At 35.7% G+C, this 25,912-nt stretch overlaps 1 protein-coding gene across 5 annotated transcripts in view; it reads right to left on the reverse strand.

The window, feature by feature from the left end:
• LOC136842865 (liprin-alpha-1-like) overlaps positions 1–25,912 on the reverse strand; it is a 120,950-nt gene that overhangs the window by 55,430 nt on the left and 39,608 nt on the right. For all 5 annotated transcript variants that reach the window (XM_067110744.1, XM_067110746.1, XM_067110747.1 and 2 more), the window contains exons 3-10: positions 20,120–20,284; positions 19,602–19,676; positions 18,852–18,998; positions 8,573–8,713; positions 8,111–8,257; positions 6,676–6,801; positions 1,394–1,568; positions 952–1,073 (exon numbers count right to left, since the gene is read on the reverse strand). In XM_067110744.1, the coding sequence (XP_066966845.1) occupies positions 952–1,073; positions 1,394–1,568; positions 6,676–6,801; positions 8,111–8,257; positions 8,573–8,713; positions 18,852–18,998; positions 19,602–19,676; positions 20,120–20,284 (1,098 nt within the window). The remainder of the gene's footprint in view (positions 1–951; positions 1,074–1,393; positions 1,569–6,675; positions 6,802–8,110; positions 8,258–8,572; positions 8,714–18,851; positions 18,999–19,601; positions 19,677–20,119; positions 20,285–25,912) is intronic.

Consider the following 25,912-nt stretch of genomic DNA (forward strand, 5'->3'; position numbering starts at 1 on the left):
AACTACTTCATAATTTTGTATTTTATGTCATGTATAAAAAAAAATCAATATAATGGATATAATCTAACATTTCTTTGAAAGATGTTAATCTAACATTTCTTTGAAAGATGTTCAAACAAAATTGCTAGGGGCTGCAACGTATATCGTTCCATTCTGATTATATGAATAATCCACTGTGGCATTCACAAAATAGGCTTAGTTGTATATACTTCATCATTCAGTAACAATAAATAATATACAATTACCTCATATGAAGTAAAATTCATAGAGGTAGCCCAAAAACCACAATTTCTGGAGCATAAAATTTTCTAAAACTATTTGGCAACAAAGTTCAAAGGAAGAAAACTGAATTTTGCAATGGAATGCATGAGAAATGTACCACCCAAATGGACAAGAACAAGTAAACTAAAACAACAGAAAATGACAAACATTCCCATTCATTTCACTGTGACTGCTTATTTCCAGAGGAACCTTGCAAGATATGTAGACAAAAATGTGAAAGTCTCACAAAAGATACATACAACATTTTCATTTTTTCAAAAGCAACCATCCACTATAAAATCTGACAATGACTATTCCTGGTAATTCTTTTTTATCAAAGGGCTCATTTACTCTAAAAAAAACTATAACAAAATAGAAATGTGTATCATAAATCATATATTACACATATAAAAAAACCACACCATAAGGTCAAACCTCTTTGCAATCATGTGAAGCTGAGTACAACCTGTCACAAATCTAACCCTTTATCAGTCAATATGCCATCAAGTTTGAAGGCAGTAAAAGTATTTTTCTCAGTGTGGATGGTCATGTATAAATTTGTAAATAAAATAATGTGCACTAAATCCCTGTATATACTAAAAACTAAAGGAAGTAATCTGTGCCCTAGTTCATGTTTTCCTCTTTCCTGAAAAAAACTAGGACCAAAAATTCTAGATTTAACACTCTTACCTTTTCTTGCGTCGAGTCTTCCAATATTTTTCTGGTTCTCTCAAGTTCAGCAGTGAGTGCATTCTTCTCTTCTAAAGCATGCATTCTTTCCTTCAAGTGAACTTGTAGTCTTTCATTTGACTCTGATAAATACAAAGAATAACTTATCAAAAATATAAAATGATAATGATATGTGCTGTCCTTTTAGGCACTAAATGTTTTCTTCATAATTTATTTCCTAAATATATTTTCAGTCCTTTTACTTGTTACTACACAAGTTTAAATAATAATCAGTTATATGATAAATAATCTAATCAAGTTTGCTTAAAAAATAATCATTCTAAAATGATGCCGACCAAAAAAGAACTGTTTCCAAACCCTCTTCCTCAGTTTATAACTGATATTCTACATTCAACAAAATACAGCATCATTTGCATGTACTCCACACATTCTTTCAACACACCTTGGAGTAACTTATCGACAGTAGCAGATAACCTGGAATTGTGCTCTTCATTCATCTTCAACCGCTGATTCAGTCGTAGCAATTCAGCACCTTTTTCTTCCAGCTGATTCTCCAAACGTTGGATACGATCTTCGGCGCTACCATGCTTTTCTTGGACCTGTTGGGAAAGGGGCTTCTGGGGTAATATGAGAATCGAGGCAGAGAAATAGTTCACAATAAAATTTCCTAACTTAAGGCAAGTAAAAAAAAAAAAAATGGGGTTATACGTGTGTGTGTTGGAGGAGGAATGGATAGAGTCGAATGCAATGGGTCTTTGTATTCATGGGTGGAAAGGGAGAGGGTCAGGTTTAACCCTTTCATTAGTGCAGTCGTCTTTCCTTTTAAGTGCTGCTCTCACAGGTGCATCCAAGCCTCAATATATGTGGGACTCCTCATCATCTCGATCTCCTTGTGGGATAACAGGAAGTGGCCTTCCCTGAGGTGTTGCCATCTCCTGCATACCTAGAAAGTCTCTTGGTAATATTGCATGGTAAAATTTGTTTGCCTACTACAGTACATAAAAACATGAAGCCTGCTATCATCAAGTTCAATTACATAGGAAAATACCCCTCCACTAAGAACACATAACTTTCAATTATGCCCTAATGAATGGGTTAGGCAGGGGACATTTGGAAACTAGGTTGGCAACAGGACCTGGTTTTGAAACATCAATGATAATGCAAAAATTCTTTTCATTCAAAAGGAAGGCAAAAGGGGACAACACTCAAAACAGCAGAGGTTACAAAGCGAGGGGAAAACTACTCAAGTAAAGCTGGGGCACTGCTACCTACATGACACAAAATGAAGTTATCTGGAGCAACTACTTTTATTCCGAATGCTAATTAGTGATGATGCTACAGAAAAAGTGAAAGTTGAAATTGATTCTCAAGCAAAATCTACGGGGACCAGAAAGTGTCAAGGTTTTTAAAGTCTAGTAACCAAAATGACATTACTAAATTTGAGATGGTATTTCTAGATGAACAAATAGTTTGGAAATAGCATTAGAAATAAAATAAACGTGACTTTAAGATAAATTTTAAAGAGCCATAGCACGTGATTATACAGACAGGAAACTGTGCTTGATAATAATGCAGTATGGTGATTTTATGATTCTGGATTTTAATCACTGTCGGACTGAACTAGGCACTGCAATAAGAATTAAAATAATGCCAAAACATAGGGATACCATAAATTTGGAATGAAATAAGAGCTATAAAAGGTCTGACATCTGTATTACTAATACGAGGAAAGGGCCAACAGTTAATAAGAGTAAAACACATCAATGTGCTTGAAACTAAAGTACAGTAGTTATGCAGATTTAAGTTGCCAATGATGTAACTTTGGAAGGTTCAGGAAAATGGGACCACATGATGAGGACGGGGAAGAAAAATAGATGGGATCAGGAGAACAATCGCAGATGTTAGGTACGACAGGGAAGGAATACAAGGAAGATGTTTGTTATTTTGGGTTTGGATGTAAAAAGCCAAAATACAATGACAAAGAACAGTGTTTTTACATAAAATGGCACTGTGATAATACGCACCATATGACTACAAGTGTGAGTCAAAGTATGCATATTCTCACTGATCGATGTTTTTCTTGTGTAATCAATACTACTCTAATGTTCAAGATGACTCTTTACTTCAAATAACCTGCTTACATGTGGCTCTTACTTCTGCCAGTGCAGTGGTAAATCATTCAGAGAATCAAGACATACACCTAATTTTCTTTTACATATTGTGATGGTCTGAGGTCCCCTCATTAGGAGTGGGTATGCTTCACTTCTAGTTAACAAAGTACTGTACATGTACAGCCATAAGCCTCAAGAAAGTGCTTAGTTGTTTTCAATGTTACAATGATTTTTCTATAATATCAATGCAGAAATATGAACTTTGCATCAATTTATTCAAGTTTACGTCAATTAGCAATGTTATTAAAGTCTTCCAATACCACAATGGTCCTGTGGAATATAGAAGCGCCCGCAGTAAAGGTGAAAGCAAAAGCGAAGACACCGAGCTTTCATCTATTTTTCATGACATGATCATGTCTTGAAATACAGATAAAAGCTCAGTGTCTTCAAATTTACTTTTCAACATTCCTGTGAGCACTTCTAAATTATTAATGTCATTATTGGTTTTTTGTTTGGTGCTTAGGATTGTTTTTCAGTGAATGGTTTTGGATATTCTTTAAGCATGAAGGAAAATGAAGAATTTTAGTAAAAAAATGCAAAAATGTTGAATTATCAAAACATCTTTGTATTTCTATGTAACAATGCTATTAATGATGTTATAGGGTAGTTACAGGGGGTCTAGGTCAGTTTTTGGTGCAAATAATCCGAGTTAAGTAGTTTTTTTGCTCAAATAGCAAGATTTGGAATCAATTACCAATGTTATGCAAGGTATACCTGTTACCTGCTACTAAGTTTTAGCTCAATGAAAGCAATTTATGTATCGTAAATTGCTTAAGTCTAGTAAATAATCTGCTTCAAAAAGTCATACACAATTTTAATCTTCATTAAGAGAGAAATTCTCTTACCATATAAAAACCAGAAGTGTAAACGGATCACAATGTAAAAGTTCTCCAAGCTGTTGATTTACTAATGATGAACAAAAAATGTGATGTCGTGCTATCAGCACAATACCCTTACAAAAAAATCTCATTGCATACGCTGTGACATTTCATGAAAGAAATAAAATTCTAGTGTATACACCTTCATCAGTGAGAACAGCAATACTTTCAGATGTTGTATGAAGAAATAACACTAGGTCACTTCATGACGTGTTCACTGCAATACAACAAACAAATATCTATTCCAGGTAAAAGACTGTGTGCTTGTGTGAAGTACAAACCATTGCCTTACTAAAGACTATTATATCAAACCTGCAAAGAGTATGCAAGATGATCTAATTCTTTCAGGAAGAGAGTTATGTTCACCGAGAAAAGATCTCAGAGAATTGTTGAGAAGTAGAGGGCAGAAGCAATGCAGCTGGTGCCAAGGTATAAACGGACCACGGCAAAGAACCTTTAGCAACACCTACAGCAAGTAGCACAAAACTTTGTGAGTAGTAATCCCTACAGGGTGAGAAAGTAGTGCATGCACAAACTTGCATCTCTGCTGAATCAGACATAAGTAACATTAAAGGGAAAATCCTTCTCTTTACATTCCAGAAAAACTATTTTAACACTTCCTTTTTTTCTCAATATATGCTTCAACAAGCACGTGCACATAATCTGCAGATTTATTTATCTTTACAGTGACGATGTCTTACCTCTTTATTAATCCTTTTTACATTTCACTCTTTTTCCTATTTAGGCAGTCAATCCTTTACAAGCTTACTTAAGTATTTAATGGTTAATCTGACTGATTCATACACTGCAAAAATGTGCTCAAGTTAAATAATAACGATAATTTAATAGAAATAAAATGTGTATCCTTATATGTACAGTATAATACATTTTTTGTGTGACAGCAACAGCCTACAGGAAAAGTACTCCATGTTTAGAATTACCATTGTCCAACTTGGGACTAGCCTGCCCAAACACCTTGGTCAGTGTCTGGGGACATTATGTACTTTTCCTAGGATAGGGACTTGCTGTCTCCACCCTTTCTTACATTGCCATGGTTTTGTGATACGGGTACACTTTAATTACAGTATACTAATTCTGCATCAACTTGCCTTAGTTTTCTTGCTCTTTTCAATGAACTCTCTCACTTTATCTGTTCAGAATCAAAGTTGACAACAGACACTGGGGTTTTGGGAAGAGACACATCAATCTGATAACACGGTATAAGGAAAAGGAGGGATTAATTATGAGGAAATGTTACCCACTTGATTATCTGATGGCTCCTTAAATGAAAGAATGAGTCTCTCAGGCAATTTGTGCAGCTAAAAAAAATTTTAATTATAACATTTTATAGAAAAAATCACTGTCCTACAGAAAGATCCTCTTCATGATGTATTATTTTGTAGTGGACTATTTAATCAGTATGAGTGAATAGACGACTTGAAGGCACCCCTCATCCTATGGCAGAGTAAGGTCTCCTTGATAAAATGCCAAGACTCTGCTCCTCAAGGACCACAGTCATAAGTTCACGTAAGGCACTGATTTGTATTGGAAAACTTTGAAAACCTTAATACGAAGTGTGGCTTTCTTATTATAGGATATATGTGAATTGACTAACAACAGACAAAATCCTACACACTAAGCGAAGAAAAGGTTCTTCAACAATGCATGGAGGTTTCTATAGCTGACAGGTCACATGTCTTTTAAAAATCTTACTCCTTTATCATCATCAAGTAATGTCTGAAAGGTGAAAAAGGAAAAGTTAAGAGCTGAATAAACACATAATGGCACAAGAGAAATAATTTGATTAACTACTAATTGTGAGAATGAATAAAAAATGGAGGATGATAATATGGTAAAAGGACCAATATCAAGTCTGAAAAATTTTCAGGTTGGGAGCATCCTTAGGATGGAAAAATGGTTAGGCTCAAAGTCAAACCAGAACAGCAAGCAATCGGCTAAAAGCAGCTTGTGAGCCAGCCACTGAAACGTTAAACAATTTTTGAAAAAACAGAGGACAAGGGGCCAGGAGAATGGGAATGGTAATGAACGTTAAAAGGTGATACAATCTGTATACAAAAAAACATATACATCCTTGTGCAAATATAACAGGACAAGGCCACGAGGGCACAGTTGGAAGTATCCAAGAAGCCATGGGAAGAAATTGTTCATATTAACATCTGCCAGTTTGTCTCTGCACAAAGGGAAGTCAAATTGCTCCTGGAGAAGTAACAAGCTAAAAGTAAATTATTTTATGAGAATTTTGAGGCGTTTGACAGAATGCAAATAAAAACAATTAGATATGCCTTACGATGGCATAGGATACCTTAAAATCCAACGAAAGACTGATGGTCCCATCCTGACAAAATCTAGAATGACAACTGGCAGGTTTGTTAGAAGAACTTCATATAAAAGTTGGTTTCCATTGAGGACTACCATAAGAGTCCCTTACTGTATATTGCAATAATGAGGAAAATGCTATAAAGAAAATGAGTCCATGCAAAGAAGAGAACCTTTCTTACTGATAACAACCAGTAACACAAAGCCTTAGCAGACAGTTTCCTTAATGAACCCAATTCCATATTGACGAATGTTCATTTAAAAGCAGAGTAAAGGCTTTTCGAGAAAACTTCCACTTAAAAATATCTGCATTAAAAGAAATATGAAAGATTTCTCACCTGATGTAAGGCCTCCATGCGCTGCTTCAACTCCTGTTCAACGTCAGGGAGTTTGGCATACTGCGCGAGCTTCTGTTCACTCAATTCCACCTTTTCTTGCAATGCACGAATCTTGTCTTCTTGTAACTATCCATGAAAATAGAAAAATACTTTAAACAACCCCACCTCAAATGAAAGAGTAAAGCTTTATTTCAAAAGTGTACCAAAGTCAGAGCAAAATTATTATTATTATTATTATTATTAGCAAATAGTTTACCTAAATTAATCTGTTAAAAACCCTAATTTCCAAAGCTTGTAAAAATGGGTGTCTTTTTGTTTACAATTACTCTGAAAAGCCAACAAGGTTTCTCAAGTTGCCATGCTAAAAATTTCTGATATAATGAATATTATTATTATCATTATTTTATTATTATTATTATTATTATTATTATTATTATTATTATTATTATTATGAGACAGAGTAAAATGAGTGTTGAGTCAAAAATTTTAACCATGATAATACTGTTCTCATAGGATTGTTCTTAAAAAAATACCAAAAACACATCTTACACCACTAATTGAAAATAAAATAAAATGTGGAAAATACTGACAAAAATTCTACGAGGGACCTGCTCCCCTGACTTAATGTTTGTTTGTGTGCTTATCTGCTTGTGGGATTGAATCTCCAAGGGTTTACATCCTATATGTACAGGCAAAACAACTGTTACCAATTTGAAAGCGAGGTAAAATTAATAGGTGCTCTTTCCAAAATGAAGACTAGCACAATCTAACAAGGGGTTTATAATGCTTTATTTGGTTACGTTCAGACTAATTGTTCAATGCGGCCTGTCACTTATTATAAACTGCAGGTTTTTGACATTTTAGAAAATCTCCAACAGGAATAGCTACAGTTGGTCTGGATATGGTAATGCCAGCTGTGTGAGCCCAATTGATTACATAGGCAGTAATCCAACTTACCACACCTATCGTGTTTATGATGTTTGTGAAAAATGGTGAAAGTATCTACAGATTCTTAATTTATGCAGACCCATGCTTGTCTCATGGGCACTTTCCAAGACTGAATGTTTAGGTTAGCTGGCTGTGGCACCCACTATTTTGACAGTGCAATAATTATTATGATCAAAATTTCTTATTCAAGTACACTTGAACAGGATGTCGTTATCCTAGTCTTATCTCATACAATAGTTTAATCTGTTCCTTTTTATTTCATACAGTAGTTTAATCTGTTCCAGAAATCACATGTACTTATATTAGTACACAGTAATTCCTTTGGCAGCTTTAGTTATTTAAATTTCAGTAGTTATTCCCAGTGCTTGAATGCCTGTATTAGTAAATACATTTTGTAACAGACTTTATTCTATAATTTCTCATTCACTAATTGTCTAGCATACTGTCATAAAGTATACTCCAACAAACGATTAGAAAATCTGCCCACCTTATACTGGGCTTCCTTATTTTTCAATTCTTCTTCCAGCTTCTCATTAAGGTCATGTAGAGAAGTAGATTCTCTCTGAGCATTGAGATACCTCTTCTCTAGTGTTGCAATGCGCTCCTCTTGATCTTCCTTTTGTGCTACGTTTTCCTGCAAAAGTAGGTTAGGTTAAACGAATGTTTAGGTCTTTGTAAGTCTTATTCTATCCCATTTTTTTCCTCAGTAATCCATATTCTCTTTAATAACTCGCAACCCTTGTAAGCAGCAAAATGACAAGAAAATTGCAACATCCCATCAACAAAAGATTTTTGACAATATGCCTTTTCTCAGGTGCATTTTATTCCACACTTACTTGGATTACTCATTGGCAAAGCAAATGTACAAAACTGCATTACATACAGTCATACCATTTTCATAAAACATTTCCACTGACAAGTCAGTCTAGTCCTAATTATGACACAGTACCTTTAAATCTCTCTGAAGTCGAGAGTTAATCTCCTGTGCTTTTACAAGCTCTTTTTGGGTTAATGTCAAGTTTTCCTCGAGCTCCTGCAAGCGATTTTGAAGCTCTCGCACTCTTTCCCTCGCTGCATTCAGTTCTGCTGTCTGTCAAAATACACAATCAAAAATCAACACTGAAATATAACAACGAAATCATAGAGAAAGAAAATTACAAGCAAGGGTATTTCAGCATCACAATAACTGAAGTAGATTTTCCCACATTTTCGAAATATAGCCGATATTTCCCTTACACTTGTCAACACAGTTCATATGTTATTCACTGAGAGGTTAATTTTAAATTACTAGGAAGAAAAAAATGCATCCTTGTTCAAGACCCAGGTCATTCAAAATAAAAAACGCTTAACTTTTTCATACAATAATCCTAATTCTACATACACAAAAACTTTGAGTCAGCATAAAATTTTCCTATATATCAAAAATTTCTGTTATGAATTTCATAACTGGTATTTTAGGATACTACCTAAGTGCATGCACATATATATAAGGAAATGAAAAAGATGTAAAAAAAAAAATAAAAGACAAACCTAAAAATATCTATTTTAAAACTGCCTTGATCTTCTGGCCACATCCCATTCTTCAATCAAAAATTTATTATTTCCCATTCTTCAACCAAAAATTTATTATTTCCATCATAAAAAAGTGAATGTTAAGTATCTATTACATCCCTCTTTCTAAATCTGGACTAAAATTAGAATGAGAAAAAATGTTTAGACAAGAAGCATTTGTACATCAAAAATGATCACGCTTTTCTTAAACATCAAGTTTAATGAGATACAAAAACTGAACATTCATTTCCTCAAAGCCTACGAATGAATTACAAAACCCTATGACTACTTAAATGATAAACATGTTCTAATGTCAAGAAGCAAGACCTAGATTTGGGATAAACTAACAAGTTAGGTTTCCATGTAAATCTTCAGCACACCAGAAAGAGGGTCATTGAGAGAGAGAGAGAGAGAGAGAGAGAGAGAGAGAGAGAGAGAGAGAGAGAGAGAGAGAGAGAGAGAGAGAATGTTCTGTCCTCTAAATAAGTTTTGTTACATATAAACAGTTTATGTATGTTTAAATTAACCCTCTGAAATTAATAATGTTTTGTAACACTGTTTACATTGTCATTATAAGATTTCTGGCTGTCTTTGAATTTCAGGGGTAATCTCAGCATTTTTGGGGTAATCTCAGCATTTTCTAACATAATTCTAGATACTGAAAGGACATACAGCAAGTGTAAAACTATATGATCACTAAATCTCAGGACATTCACTATTAATGAAACCAATATGCTTATGCTTATCTATTCTATGCATTCGGCCTTTGTGCTGCACTTACAATAAATATGGCAATGCCTAATTCAAGACCACGTTCTTAAACTACTTGAGCTAATATTAAATAAAAAAAGGAGTTATCCACACAGACATCAGCATACATCCACTAACTGTGATAAGAAGTCAGGCAATTTCTAGACCTCACATTTCAAGTTTCCAATTAAGTCTATAAACAGGCTGGTCTGCATGTGTCGAAAATAAGACAGGAGTAACATGGGAAATGGCACATACTATAGTCTAAGTACTTCATAAAAGCTAAACCTTGAAAAGTATATATATATATATATATATATTTTCTTTTTCAGTAAACAACTACTAAAGTTAGCATGCATGTGAATGGAGTCACAGTAAAAAAAACATCAATTGCCCTGACAGACTGTTTTGTATGATAAAAGGTGAAAGAAACTTTCGCCTTTTGTATAATGCTCAACTCTAAAAACTAATGGTAATCAAGTGATGCAACACTCCTGTATACAGACACGTAAAATTACAGTAACTTTACTTCTAACAGTAAAACACTAATCAATAACGAATACTAGTTACAGCAAGAACACGAAATCTTCCTGGTGACAATCTTGAGAAAATAAATGACAGAATTCAACAATCACGTCCAGCAAACTTCATCACAAATGCCATAAATTCCCTATAGTAACTATCATGGTCTTTGTGATCAGTCATACTGAAAATTAATGGAAGAATGTGCATCCTGAATGCAGTACAAGCAAAAGTATCTAAAACATACGAACTTTTAAAAGTGCTGTAGTTTTTTACAAAAGCTACATCTGTTACACTCCAGGATCTAAGACTGCTTTCTAATTCCACACTTTTTCATGTTTCCTGAATGGTGCAACAGATACGGACTGAAATCTCCTGCTACTTGTGACCACTTTGAGAACAAACTAACTTTACAAAACATGAAAGAGAGTGCAGTACTGTCAAAGATCTAATACAATACAGTAAACACTGATTTACAACTCACTAAATAATAGGGTGCTACATGAATATTTGACAATTAGGTTCACTGCATTCAAACTGGAAACCAGTCTTCCTAAAACAGATTTTCCAGTGTCACTAGATAAAAAAAAAAATGCTCTGGCACTTCTGTTGTTACATGAGAAAAAAAATGAACATACATCACAGCATTATGTGGTACCATTCTTGATTCAGACAAAATTCTCAATATTCCATTATCTAATACTCAAAATAAATAAGGAGATACTATATCCAAATTCCTTGATGAAATAATTAACTGACTTTTCCTATACCTTAAAAGCTCCTAATTTTGGTCAAGTGGCTGCAATTGCAAATTATAAAAAGAAAAAACTATTCACTTACAATAAGACTTTCACTCAAGTGTAACAATAATATAGTACAGTATTATATAGAAAGATGACCATCACCATGACAACTCAAACTCTATCTGTTAAGCAAGCAGCTCTGGTACTAAACACCTCAAATTAACAGCAGTACTGTATTTTGTCTTACTGTAAGTAATCACCCACATGTGCCAGTATTTTAATAATTGTTTCATTACTGGTAGTCCTCTTATAACAATAGGTATACGCTCACAAAACACCCTCGAAAGGTATACAATCACAAAACACCCTTGAAACAATATACGCAAAAACCTTCTAGCAAACAAACTGTCCTGAACAGTTTCAGAACAGTTCAACAAAACCATACCAAACATACAAAGATTTACTTTAAAACTTACTTGAAACCTTTTTAAAATTAAGATTACCAACATATCAATATGATATTTTACAGATCAATATATTACAGCAAAACAGCTCCTCCGACTTCCAAGACTTTTTAAGAATAAAATGTTGACTATTTTGCTCTACTAATGTAACAAAGCACTTTCTTAATGCCATTGTTCTCCTTCCATTCACTGCAGCAAACTACCTTTTAAACTTAGGGACTGAAATGAATTAGCCTACTTCCCTTTTTTTTTCAATTTCACATGATGTGCTTATCATTTGCAAACCATCTTTATTATTTACATCCCATTTACCTCAATCTTCTTATGATTCCACACATCAATTCCTACAGAGAGAGAGAGAGAGAGAGAGAGAGAGAGAGAGAGAGAGAGAGAGAGAGAGAGAGAGAGAATCACTGGAATAGTAGATCCAGCAATGAATTCTGTTAAAAGGGGATATAATACAATTTGAAATGCTGTCTCTGAAGCTGTCAATCCAATGCATGTGTCAAGGACGAGAAATATTAAGTCTTTACCAAAAAGTGATACCTCCAGGTCTGTGAAAGAGATATGTGGCAATGATTAAATACGCAAAAAACAGTTGACAGATCCCTCAGGAGTAGAGAATATTCTCACCTGTTCTTCAAACACCTATTCGGCAAACTACCTGACTGTTATGTTCAGGAGTAGGGATAAAATCTTTTAATGCATACTGAACAGGATTTTCAACAGAGTACTGTACACAGTATTCATCTGGGGAATGTTTCTTCATAATTAATCTTATAACAAACAACTCTGCTGAATGAAATATTCTTAAGCTACTTTCTGACAAGCACTGCCAAATATTTCCGTCAGCACGGAAGAACAGATTTTCTGTGAATAATATTTGCTGTATCAATGCAACAACTAAATGATTAAAAGCTTATGCACATATCTAATTCCTGTTTGTTATCCAGACCTTACCTAAAATTCACAAATCAAAAAATTATATGCAAATTGATGCATTAATCACCATGGCACTACAGTACAGTCAAGGACAATGAATCTGAAAGTTTTTTATCATGCTGGTCAACAATGGATACAATTTTGCCCACAGAAGTAGCATGATACACAGGAAAAAGGCTGTCAAAATATATAGAAAGAAATGACAAACTTTATCAGGTATAGTTGATTTTTCATTTCAATACAAACACTTTTTGCACATTTGACTATTCAACTAACAATGACACCTGTTTCCAACGCACACTGTATTATACATGAAACTGGGCACACCGTTGACCACTAAGTTGCCAAGGAACAATACAGAGCCTTCAGACTCATTGGCTGAGACTGCAGTGATAACAAACAAAATAACCAATATGCGAGACTCAGAAAAATTCCCACATACCCTCGGCCCCTAAGTACTGTACTGTATACAAAGGTTACCTTTCAACTTCACAGTACTAACAATAACTACCAACACAGGAGAGCAACGAATGGAAGGTTTACAGCTGATAAAATGTAACTGGGTGAGAATACTGTACACTGTTTAGGTATTACATTTACAAACAATACAGATGAATAAAATACTTCATAGGAGGGATCTTCATACATAATGTTACAAAAGCTACGAGTTATGGGTGACAAAGTAAATGTTCTAACCATGGAAAAGGTGATTTTGTCAATTTTACATTGATGAACAGTTAAAACACTTACACATCCATGCATCTCACTTACCAGTACTGTCACGCAAAAAATGACACTACTAGAAAAACAATAAAGTATTCTAAGTACCCAACACTTGGCAAGGTATCAGTACCCCAATGTACAATTTTTGTGCATAGCTACAACACAGCATGAAACACAGAGAAAATGGAAAAGTATCTAAATACAATCTCCACCATGTACACTACAATTCCATAGTATTTTTGTACAGAACATTCTAAGTGCCTTGACAGACCCAGATATTTCTACAATGCTGACAGCTTTAAACATACTCACAACTGTATATGAAAAGTGCTTAGACTTTATATAATACAACTGGAAATAAAGTCAGCAGATACATAACTCACCCTCAACAAAAAACATTACCTAACATCCATCAAGGTTTTCTACTTAGCAATACACACTCTGTAGACAAATTTAACATTATCACTCCTAATTACATAACTTGCCAGTAAGTGAAAATCAAATGATTAGCCTTGTACGCACAACCTTATCAATCACTGCCTTAAACTGTTGTAAATCCCTCACAGATGATTTTCATAAATAATAAGACACAATTTATAATTATGATAAAGTGCATATCGATCACGTAAAAAGTTTTCTTTTTAGTTGCCTTTCATACTTATTTGTCTCTGAATTTCTTTAGTCTACGAATCTATATAACTACATAAGTTGCATATAATTTCAGCCTTTAAGGCATGAACTGTAGGCTTTACCACGAAACATCAACCATGAATCCTGTTTTGGATGTGTTTAAAAAACGTACAGTCCATTAGAGAGAAATCAACTAAGAAAACAAAAAAACAAAATGCACTGACAAGACAAAACAAAGCATCTCGTGTGGTGAGAGAAGATGCACAAGTGAGGGAAGAACTGATAGGAAAAAAAGCTTCTGATATTAAAAAATTAATAAAGAAACCTGAGTAGAAAGTATCATGCTAAACAGACCATGAAGTTCCAATAAAAAAACAGCTTATTCCTCAAGATGCATCCGTCAATGCACTGTCTATATTTGTCAAAATCAACACAAAGGTTATAGAATAAAGCCTCTCAATTTAAAAACCCAAATATGATATTACCTTCAATTCCACAACACAAATACTTTAGTCTCCTTCAAGGCAAACAAACCTACATGAACATATAACTTCAATCAAGGAATATTCAACTGAGAAATTTCTAGCACACTCAACTAAAAGCAGAAAAATAAATCACGTTATTGTTAGTAGATCTTTGGGAGGGGATAAACTGGTGTTATTATCTAAATTCATGCTTCTTTCCCAGAACATTGGAAGAGTAAAAAATGTGTCTGTATAAAGTACCAACCACACCTCCTTACTTGAGTGGATAACTTCAGGAATCAAACTGATAGCAACCTAAAAAACAGGTTTTGACATAGGGAAAACCTATTTTTGGTAGCCGCTGTGTTTATTAATTTCCCATTTTCCCATTTTTTCTTTTTCACTCAGCCTAAGGTTATAAAAGCTAGATTGGTCCGTGTCTTACCTTATTCCGCACTGTTTCACCTTACTTTAACTTTTTTGTCACCTCTATGGGCTTCTAATTAAGTATTTGGATTTTATTTCTCATTCTTAATCACTACTGCAAAAGAGCAGGCCTACCTTTCAAAAGATTTGCTACATTTTAGAGCATACCTTGCCAAGCTAGCAGAAATTAACTTATAACCTAACCCGAAAGAGATCCTCTACTGTCAAGTTGGTTAACAACTGACTGTATGGCCTTCTAAGTGGGCACCTAGCTCATAGCTATCATCCTACCTGGAATACCATAAACGACAGAACTACCCACATTAGCTACTCTGCTACCTTCAAAGACATACAATTACATACTTCTATATATCTGGACCCTAAAACTCATCCTACCCACAATACTATAACAGATATCACTAACTAATCAAGTTGGCACTGACTTACTCTAACTTGACTTGTAAGTGATCCTACTTCAAAAAAACCCAGACCAACTTGGGTATAACAAGGCTTTTCATTGACAATTATACCAGCTAGGGTACACTATTCCTGCTTCAAATTCCTTCCCATATACAAGAATATATTCCATAAGGTAATGGTTGGTACTTGCGACAGAACACACTTTTTATAACCAATGCTGTACCATCAAGGTCCTTCTTCATTCACCACTGACAAGATACATAAATGAGAGAGAGAGAGAGAGAGAGAGAGAGAGAGAGAGAGAGAGAGAGAGAGAGAGAGAGAGAGAGAGAGAGAGAGAGAGAGAGAGAGAGATTGTCATTTTAATAAATCTTTGGATAATCCTCCTGTCAAATACCAATGCACAGTTGACTCCACAAAAATAATGATTTGATTAAATATAACCTTGCTTTTGAAATAATTTTCTACACACCATCCATAATTACTATACAACATTAAAATTTCTAGACAGTGAAAAACCTAATAGCTCTGCCAAAAGGTCCCCGATACCCTTAAACTTGAGTTAACGGGTGGGAGAGTTTACAGATTTGTCCAAAACACCGAATGTGACAGTGCTTTTAGCCTCAGTAATGTAAGATTCCCTCCTCATGGGGGTCAAAGGTGTCGATACCTCTCCCCCACCCTACTATTATGCCACTTCTATTGCTGATGAAGCATGCTTTTGGCACATTTCCACCTGTCAATCATTTTCTTCAGACTTTATAAGTTGTGTCTTCACTTTTCATACATTTTAGTTAATGTTTTGGCTATGGCCTAAATCTGCCTTCACAGATAAAATTAGAATGAGTCTAGTGATTACACATATACACATACATACTACACATACATATTGCCCATACATACGCATACATATTTAGATGCACAAATATACTGTACATACAGTATATTTGTGATATATAGATAGTATATACACTATCTATATATCATATATTTATATATATATTACGTATATTGTAACTTGACATACATCTTCTGCATGTTTTTCCTCGTAGAACAACATCATATCCTCCCAAAAGTCTTTACCTATCTTCTTCCCAATTTTTTATTGTGTTATTGTGTGCCTCCTTTGTCTCTCTCAAATTCCACCCGACCTGTTTATCCATTCTCCTGTATTGTCCACAACAATCTCTAAACTGCACCACAAATAATCCATCTTTCCTTCCCTAAACTTCAAAATTTCCTCATTCTGCATGAAAATGTTTTTACTTCTCCCCCGTCCTTCCAACATAGTAATACACACAAACTTCTGGACAGCATTCTCGAATTTTACACACCCTTCATGTTCTTCTTCAACTTCAGAGTGATTAACCCTAGCCCATTTTCCATTCATATCACTCACCTCGGTTCCTCTTATCCAACTAAGAAAACTGCACTCACAAAACACATTTTCACACCATTTTCTCACACTGAAACTTGCTTAACTTTTCCTTCAATAAACAGTGATCAGATACAGTATATCTCTAACTGTAGCTCTTCTCACCATTATCCCAATATAAGACACTTCCATTTAATCTGGACTAATTCATGTTCGAGAAGTCTTTTCCCCACCTTGTCACTGTTTCCATGTATTTTTATCTCAATTTTTCTTCAGCAACCAAAATAAATTATGCAAACAGTCTGTAAGTACGTAAGTATATATGTATGTACAGTCTGTATGCATGTATGAATGCATGTAAATATAAATAAATATTATAAAATTTGCCATTAGGCATCAAACATTACAATTACCTTCACTATGAAAAAATGTAAGTAAAACTTAACAGCCTCAAGCTAATGATATGCTAATTGATAAATCCTTACATGCTCTATAACCATAACATAAAATAGACCCAGCCAAGATTATGTCCATGACTTTTCCCCCTAAATTTTCACTAATCCTCTGAAATGAAATAAAAAAATGAAGGAGAAAGCTGAAGAGTAAGTCCTAATTACATTTCTTCAAATAACCAACTCTTAATATGAAACGACACTCCATATGGACAAAAGTTGCAACGTAATACTGCATCAAGTAACCCCTGCAGCAGCAAGAAGCAGCAGTACCAGCAGCTATAGCAGCAGTAATTCTAGTTCAGAAAGCAAGCAAGTCCGTGAGATGGTAGTTTAAAATATGCAAAGCTCATATACTGTATATATATATAACTTAGCTGACGGCTGCTGACCTTAGTTTACCTTACCAGGCCATTTTTGCTTTGTCGAACCAATTGGAAATTTGTGATTTCGTCACATGTCAATTCCTTGTTACTAGCATTCAATTAGTGAGGCACAACAAGGTCAGTGAAACAGGAACGAAAACCAAACGAAAGGGATTGTGTGGTAGATATAGAATCAGTGACACATCTAAAAAGTTGAGGCAGGTGGGCGGGCAACCGTCAGCAGAGGTGGAGCAAAGGACAATGGAACTTGTCCCAAGTGCTCAGGCAGCAGGTGATGCCAGATGTGCCACAGGAGAGGAGGAGGGGGGTTGAGGGGAGGTGATGATGATTTACCTGCTTGTCGAGGGAAGTCTGAAGGTCCACCAACTTGCTGTGCGAGGCCCCGTCCGAATCGGAGCCCCCGCCTGTGGTTGCGGCCCCACCCTATACAGAGTACATTACACTCAGCCCTAATCACATTGTATAAGCATAACCTTGGACTGGAATGATTCTAGTCATGATGCTCCAAAAAACTTGCACGAGTCCTTTGATCTCTGGACGTCGCAATTGCCTTTCCACAACTACTTCTTAAATTGGTATTATTCAGATATAAATCTCTAGACTACTTTCAAAACACCTGGAAAGCTCTCTCTGATTAAACACTGTACGTATGACCTGCATAGAAAAGCATCAGTAACTTTCTTACAGATAATGTACAACAGATTTTATATTAGTTTTTAGAAAGGAAAATGTAGGTGGTAAGATTTTTTCGCAATTAAACTATTATTCTAATTACTCTTGAAAATGAATTAACATGCAGACTGAATGTGCATTCAGTATTAGTCTGGGTTAATTACAAGGTACGTATGTAACTTCGAAATGCATCTAATATAAATCTAATGATATAATTATAACAACTATAAAATCTAAAAAAAAAGATATACACAAAATTTTTTAGGACCTTTAGCAAAACGGTGGACAAAAAATCTCACGTCAGATGATTAAATTGGAAACCATGGCCAGAATGAAAGCATACCACATTTCATACGAGGAACCACAAAAGTACTACAAACAACTTTAGGTGGTAGGTGTTTAAATCCATCCAGATGTCTTATAAGGCACTGTTTTATTTTTTCAAGGACAACACACTATACTTAACACATTTAACCACGACATCTCTTGTCACTGAAATAAGTTGAATGTTGGAGGCCATTCACACACTCTATAGGTCTCACTGACACCATTACTCTAGCATCCATTTGCATCTGCAAACTCATTTGAATCTGTATCAAAATGACAACCAACCGCATTCATTAATTATTCTCACATTCCAATACAAACGAAAGGTAACAGAAACAAAGGATCACATGGCAAAACACAGAAAGAGGACATGAGCCGTACCTGTAAAGACCCATCTGCGTTAGAACCACCGCCTGACCCGCCGCCGCTTCCGTTGCCTCCCACGCCCTCTCCAGACTCTGCTTCACCATTAATGCGCTCACTCTCAGCACCATCTCCAGGCAGTTTGCCTAACTTGTACTGGTTCAACTGATAGTGAAAGGAAATTCTGTCTTTTAGCACTGGGCACTTCATTAAAATGATGTTTGTTCTATATGACTGCCTTACAATCAGCCAACTTAAGAACACTTTAAATACAAATCTCTAGTTGAAATTCAGTTGAAGACAATGGGTATTCAGTTTATTATAGCCAACGTGTTTATTCAGACAACACTGCTGCTTGGGAAATTGTGAATTTTTAAATAAGAAGAAATATGTTAGTTTCTGAAATGGCCAATGTGCTACACATTCCAGTATTTACCTATAATTTTGAATAACCAGAGTACTCTGGTTATTCAAAATTATAGGTAAATACTGGAATGTGTAGCACATTGGCCATTTCAGAAACTAACATATTTCTTATTTAAAAATTCACAATTTCCCAAGCAGCAGTATTGTCTGAATATTAATAACAATTTTACTGTGATATGACTACTGCTAGAGAGTAATATTTGCCTGCTACAAGAGAATAAACAAAACTTTTCAGAGCTGAATTTACAATTGGTTGTAACTATTCAATCAATATTTCAGTAACAGTACAAGAAAAAAAAAACAAAAAGAAAAACCTTGTTCAATTAGTTCTTTAGTTCTTACCTCATCTCTGGTGTGGTTAAGATCCTCTTCAAGAGAAGCCACACGTTCAAGAGACACCCGTAATCTTTCCCGTACCTGTCATGATAGCAACAAATACTTGAGGAAAAGATAAGGAATGGAAAATTTATATCCTTTAAATTATAAGCATAAGAACCACAAACCAATTTTGTCATAAAAACAGGTACTTGTTAAAGTACACTTATTTTCAACAAATACAGAACTTGCCTTTTGAAAAAAAAAAAAAAAAAAAAAGCCTAGGAGAGCTGTTAATCAGCTCAGTGGTCTGGTAAAATTAAGGTATACTTCACTTTTTTGAAAAAAAAAAAAAAAATAAACAGTGAAATCAGTTTACTACTGAAATAAATACCAACTTTCTGGTTTCATCTTTAGAGTTCAGACAAAAGGTATTACTTAATCTCATAATTCATCTCAACATGCTTAACCTGCACATCAGACTTAATTCAACTCATTTTAGGGACACCATAATTAAACAGAGAAAGAGTCAGTTCAAATGGTACCTTTTCATCTAGAGCTTTGTGATGCTCAAAAAGTGACTTAAGAGCCTTCAATACTTCCACCTCAGACGACACCCCTGATTGCGATGCTGCCTGACGTTTGACCACCGTCATCCTTAGGGAGCGCTCATGCCTTGACACCAAACACTCTAGATGCTCCAACAACAACTGAAATGAATTAAATTTTTATGAGACCTTTGCTAATTAGACAGAGAAGACAATCATTATATTATATTAACCTATAAGACTTGAGTATAAAGTACATAGTCTGGAAGAATTGCTTAGGCAGTCCCTGGGTTACAATGCATATGACGATGCTGAGCCAACGGAAGAAATATGGCTCCAAAACAGCAGAATGGTCAAAATATGGAGTTTTTTTTTTTTATGCAAAACTGAATAAAAATGCAGGTTATGTAATTTTCAAGACACCCAAAGATTTACTTATGATTTTTGACAATAATTCGGCTTACAACATGGCATTGGAAAGGAACCCTGTCGTAAACCCAGGACTGCCTGTAATTACAAACTCCTCTACTCTAGTAATGCATAACTTCTTGTTGTGATGGATCAGTCAAAGAATAAGAGTTAATTCTCAAATAAAGAACTTGTTGACACTCTCCCTGAAAGAACCATCTTGAATGCTATAGGGAGCCCCAATCACTAACTTGTCATCTGCCATTCCAAGCTTCAGCAAGATGAAACAATGTGTTGAGAACCAGTTGCTAGAGTAAAGTGTATGCCTTACAGACAGAAATAACTATTCTGATTATCATCGCTTTCTTACAGCCCTCTCAGTTCCAGCCTCATGACCTTTTCACTGCAACATCATTCTTATCAGTTCCCATCTTTTCAAACCTATGCTTGGCATTGAAAATCCCTTACCCCTTTTAAACTTTGCAATCTGGAAGCTCTCCAGGGACACCCTCTTCTACATTTGATGCGTAACTGAGCATTCACAGATATTCTCAAAGGCAAAAACAGAGCCACTTTCTAAAACCACTGTTTTTTGTCTCGCTTCATGTCAAGTTACCAATCTCATCTTGTTCTCCCGCCAATGATTTTCAGTCCTTTCTTTACCCGTGCACTCACCTGTTTCTATGCATTGTTCCACTGTTAAAGGCAAGTAATCTGCAACAATATCCCTTTGGGGCATTGCTAACTGCAGTCCCTTGTAGCATAACCAAGCACTTTGACAAACAGTAAGGGGCTAATAGGTTATTGTAACTAGACCTGGGCATGCCTAGCCATACTCCTGTTAACCTGAAAATGTTCTGAGAATCTTGTGAGTTTTCGAAAAACTCCACATGACAGTTATGACTTGATGAGAAAAGCTTATGATGTCTGTTCTTGAACTTGACCCATTAACATTAAATCAAGGTCAAACTGTGATAAAGCTGTAACACGACAAATTTAACTAAATGATATATGAGCAAAACTCATGAAAAACCATGCAATAAACCTGCGACATTAAACTTGTTCACTTGACTTTGGGCCAAGGTCCAGATGCGTCTGACTGGCTGCTGACACTGCACAAAATTGAACACAGTACAAAGATTGCCAGTAAAGTTACCAGGCAATAATTATACAGTTTGTGGACAGACAGACAGGCAGACAAATGGACATTCACAAAGTAATTAAAATTAACACCTTATTGAAGTAGAAGAATATCAATATTGTCTTTAGCAACTTTCCTGCATGTACAGTAGTCCATTACCAGTATCATTACTTCCATTATTTCTACCATTGGTGTAAGTAATCCAATGTAATTAGCAATTATTGTCACGTAAAGACAGAGGGCTTAATAAATAAGTTTTTATCCCACCCTTTACTAACACATTTGCATTCAAAATGACATGGGAGAAGAAAAATAAACAAGGATGTGAATATTCTTGAAAATTGGTTGGGTAAGTAACCTTAAAACGCACATCGCTTAAGCCTGAAGAAGCCATACATTAATGACCTACAATTGCATTCCTGTAAATGTCACGTAAGGAACTTTTATGTCCACTCCATTGTTCTTGGCTTGCTCTCTCTCTCTCTCTCTCTCTGACAAAGCTGCTTTGTACCTGCCACTAATCGTATCCCGCTGTAAACATTCGATCTGTTTAATTTCTAACACAGTCGCAATTCTTTGCTAATGGCTGCAAACCTTCAAACAAATTTCAACAGAGGCCCGTTGATATGCTTTCATATTTCCTACTCTTAATGAGGCAAACCTTTATCTCCTCAGGGACAGAGCCGGTTTCCAGGTAGGTAATCTTCATGTTGCACTTGGCTCTTAACAGGAGTGTCTGTGCCTGATTCCCAAACCAGGCCAGGTTGGTAATCTCTTTGTTGCACTCAGCTCTCAACAGGAGTGCTTGTGCCCGATTCCCAAACCATGCAAGAAAAGGGATGGTATGGGCACATTCATTATAAATTCAATGCACCTTCATCAGACTGAACAATAAATTAAGTACTTGGTTGTCAGTCAACTGCTGTGAATTGCAGTTTGTGCACCATAAATGTATATAAAAAAAAAGAAAGAAAGAAAGTTGGGGACACAGTATTCCTCACAAATCTGGGTGAACACATTCACCACATTTTCTCTCTCTCTTTCCAGCAAAACTCATTGTAACCAAATCTTGTGGGGGCCTTCCCTCTTGTCCCTCCAATCTCAACCGCAGGAATAAACAACTTGTATAATTCTTTGTTTGTTGTTCTTGAAAAGAAAAGCATCTGTCAATGAGATGCCTCATAGTTTTAGTTATTAATATTGGTTACAGAGCCAAAAAGTATTCAATGTTGATTTAGAAACACAACTAAAGGTAAGCAGCAATGAACACCTATTTCTCTGTCTGTCTGTCTATCTCTAAATACATTATTTACGTAGATACTAATATATAAATATATATATATATATATATATATATATATATATATATATATATATATATATATATATATATATATATAGAGAGAGAGAGAGAGAGAGAGAGAGAGAGAGAGAGAGAGAGAGAGAGTTATTCCAGAACTAGTTACATTCCCGTTTTCACCAAATGTTAAAAGGGGGAGGGGGGAGGGTTGGCTTATTTCTCAATAGTCACCAAAGTACTGTTAGATGTAACCTTCACTATCGCTTACATTCCTTTCTGAGCATTAAAGAATAAACAGAGAGAGAGAGAAAGAGAGAGACAGAGTCTCTCTTTCTCTCCTGTCTGTATGTCTGTCCCAAGTACACCCGTTATCACGATCAACAGCCAAGTGCTTCAACCCACTTCACCACAGCTATCATCTGAAGTCGAATCTCACTTAAGAAGAAGCGCCTCAACCCACACCACCTCTGCGTTTTTGCGCATGCGCGCGTAGCTCTCCCCATCTCAAGAAGAAAATATAAAGAATGTGGGAATAACAAGAAGGAGGAAAAGAGTAGAGGAGGAAAAAGAATATAGACAAAACTCAACTAACTATAACAAAAAGAGAAGAGGAGAAGCAACTGAAGTATTCAAACAGAAGGACACGTAAAGAACTAAGTACGGGAGACTTATTGTAATTTTAGCTGATACTTCTTCTTCTTCTTCTTCTTCCCATTATTTGTCTTAAGCTCTACATTAAAAACAACAACTCTACCTCTTGCCCGCCAGCGAAGTCCTTTCGAATTTCACTTTACAGTTGATAAATGCGGTTGTTTATTATTAATTTTGAAAGTGAAAAGAGAACTTTGTGGAGACACTGCACTGTCGAAAGGTTAACAGGTTACCAGGTCACAGAGGGGAGTAATTAAACCAACTGCTTAAAAGTCTTAGGAGTCTTAGAGGAGGATTTTATCAAAGGTGAATATTGGCTGAGGTGAATCAACGAGAGTTTAGAATGCCCTGCACAAGCTAATGCGCAGAAATATTGTTACAGAATGACTTCTTGATTGGTTTATGCCAAAATGGCAATGGAGCGAAGGGGCTTTAATGTGTAAGAACACAAGAAATGAATAAGAGATAACAGGTGAACGCAGAGGGCCGACAGGTTGCTGTTGAGACCTGTGCGGGTTATATTACGAGTCTGAAGGGCTGGGGAAGTTTATTACACGTATTCTCACCTTAGACGCAACCCTCTCAGAAGAGGTGTCACCTTAGACTCAACCCTATAAGAGGTTTCACCTTAGACCCAACCCTCTGAGAGATTTCACCTTAGACCCAACCCTCTGAGAGATTTCACCTTAGACCCAACCCTCTGAGAGATTTTACCTTAGACCCAACCCTCTGAGAGATTTCACCTTAAACCCAACCCTCTAAGAAGAGGTTTCACCTTAGACCCAACCCTCTGAGAAGTGACTTCACCTTAGACCCAACCTCTGAGAGCAGACAACTTGCAGGCGAAAAAATACAATAACGAGGAAGAAAACTATTAAATATTTCGTCTCAAAAACCAGTTGAATCATCTCCACTTTCACCAAGCATCACCGCGAACCACCACCACCATTACCATCACCATTACCAACATCATCACCATCATTTCCGCTGGAGGCCAAAGCGTTCCTCGCCAAGGCAAAACAGAAGCAAACACTAATAAACGCATCAAGTCTCCCTTTCCCACCCACTCGAAACCATTTGCATATTGCCTCGTAATTCTAATCCCGCCCACGACGACCATCCCTCATCCCAACGCCCACTAGGACAAGGAGGAGAGAGAGAGAGAGAGAGAGAGAGAGAGAGAGAGAGAGAGAGAGAGAGAGAGAGACGCTCACCCACCCACCAGGCGACACCTGCGCTGCCAGACGTGTCGGCAGAACGTCAGCGTCAGAATCAGCCTTTTCCCTGCTGATTCTCTTTCAAAAGAGCTCTCTCTCTCTCTCTCTCTCTCTCTCTCTCTCTCTACGTCACCCAAGGGAGAGACTGATCAAAAGACTAAAAAATTAAAAAAAAAAATTACTTTAAAACACGCTTTCATTAATATGCACTAAAAGTAAAAAATAACTTCTTTTAACATTTCCTTCAATGTTTGGCGCCCACGCCTTTTATTTTTGTAGACATGATTAATAATTGTAAGAAAATCCTGGTGTCCCAATAATTTATCTTTTACTTTTTAGTGCATTTTAATAAAAGCGTGTTTTTTATATTTTTTCTTATACTTTTCATTTTATACTTTCAAGTTTTGACAAAAACTGTAACCAATTTACGATTGTAGCTAACGAAATTGATATCCTGTCGAGCCAAAAAGGGACTGAAAGATCCGTAGAGTTATTAACTTATTCTACCGCGTCATACAAATCCTGAGATACTGGAAGAAGTCACTGTAGGGTCACTAGAGGACACTGTTGACCTACTGATCATGTAAGGTTCTACTGTCACCGGGATTGAGTAACCATGCAAAATTTCAAATCCATCGGAAGAAGAGAACAGGTTGAAAATTGAGTTACAAGATTTGACCCGGAAAAAAAAGAAAATAAAGAGACAAAAAAGCAAGCTAAATAAAAGCGTATAAAAAGAGAGAATACAACAAGAGAGAGAGAGAGAGAGAGAGAGAGAGAGAGAGAGAGAGAGAGAGAGAGAGAGAGAGAGAGAGAGAGAGAGAGAAAGCAATTTAAAATATATATATATATAATTATATAATAAGATAAGTTGGGGTTCATAAAGATAACTGCCGAAATTATTCTGACAAATAACTGATTACCAGCATCCCCGGCCATGTTATATAACACCATATCGAATCGAACGGGTATTAGAAGTAATAGTGATACATCTAATAGTAACTGCATTAGTTTCGTTAGTGATATTCCTGAGGAAAACGAATCATTGAATAACAGACAACGGGAAATAGAGA

The sequence above is a fragment of the Macrobrachium rosenbergii genome, chromosome 10 (assembly GCF_040412425.1).
Source record: "Macrobrachium rosenbergii isolate ZJJX-2024 chromosome 10, ASM4041242v1, whole genome shotgun sequence".
NCBI classification, from domain to species: Eukaryota; Metazoa; Arthropoda; class Malacostraca; order Decapoda; family Palaemonidae; genus Macrobrachium; species Macrobrachium rosenbergii.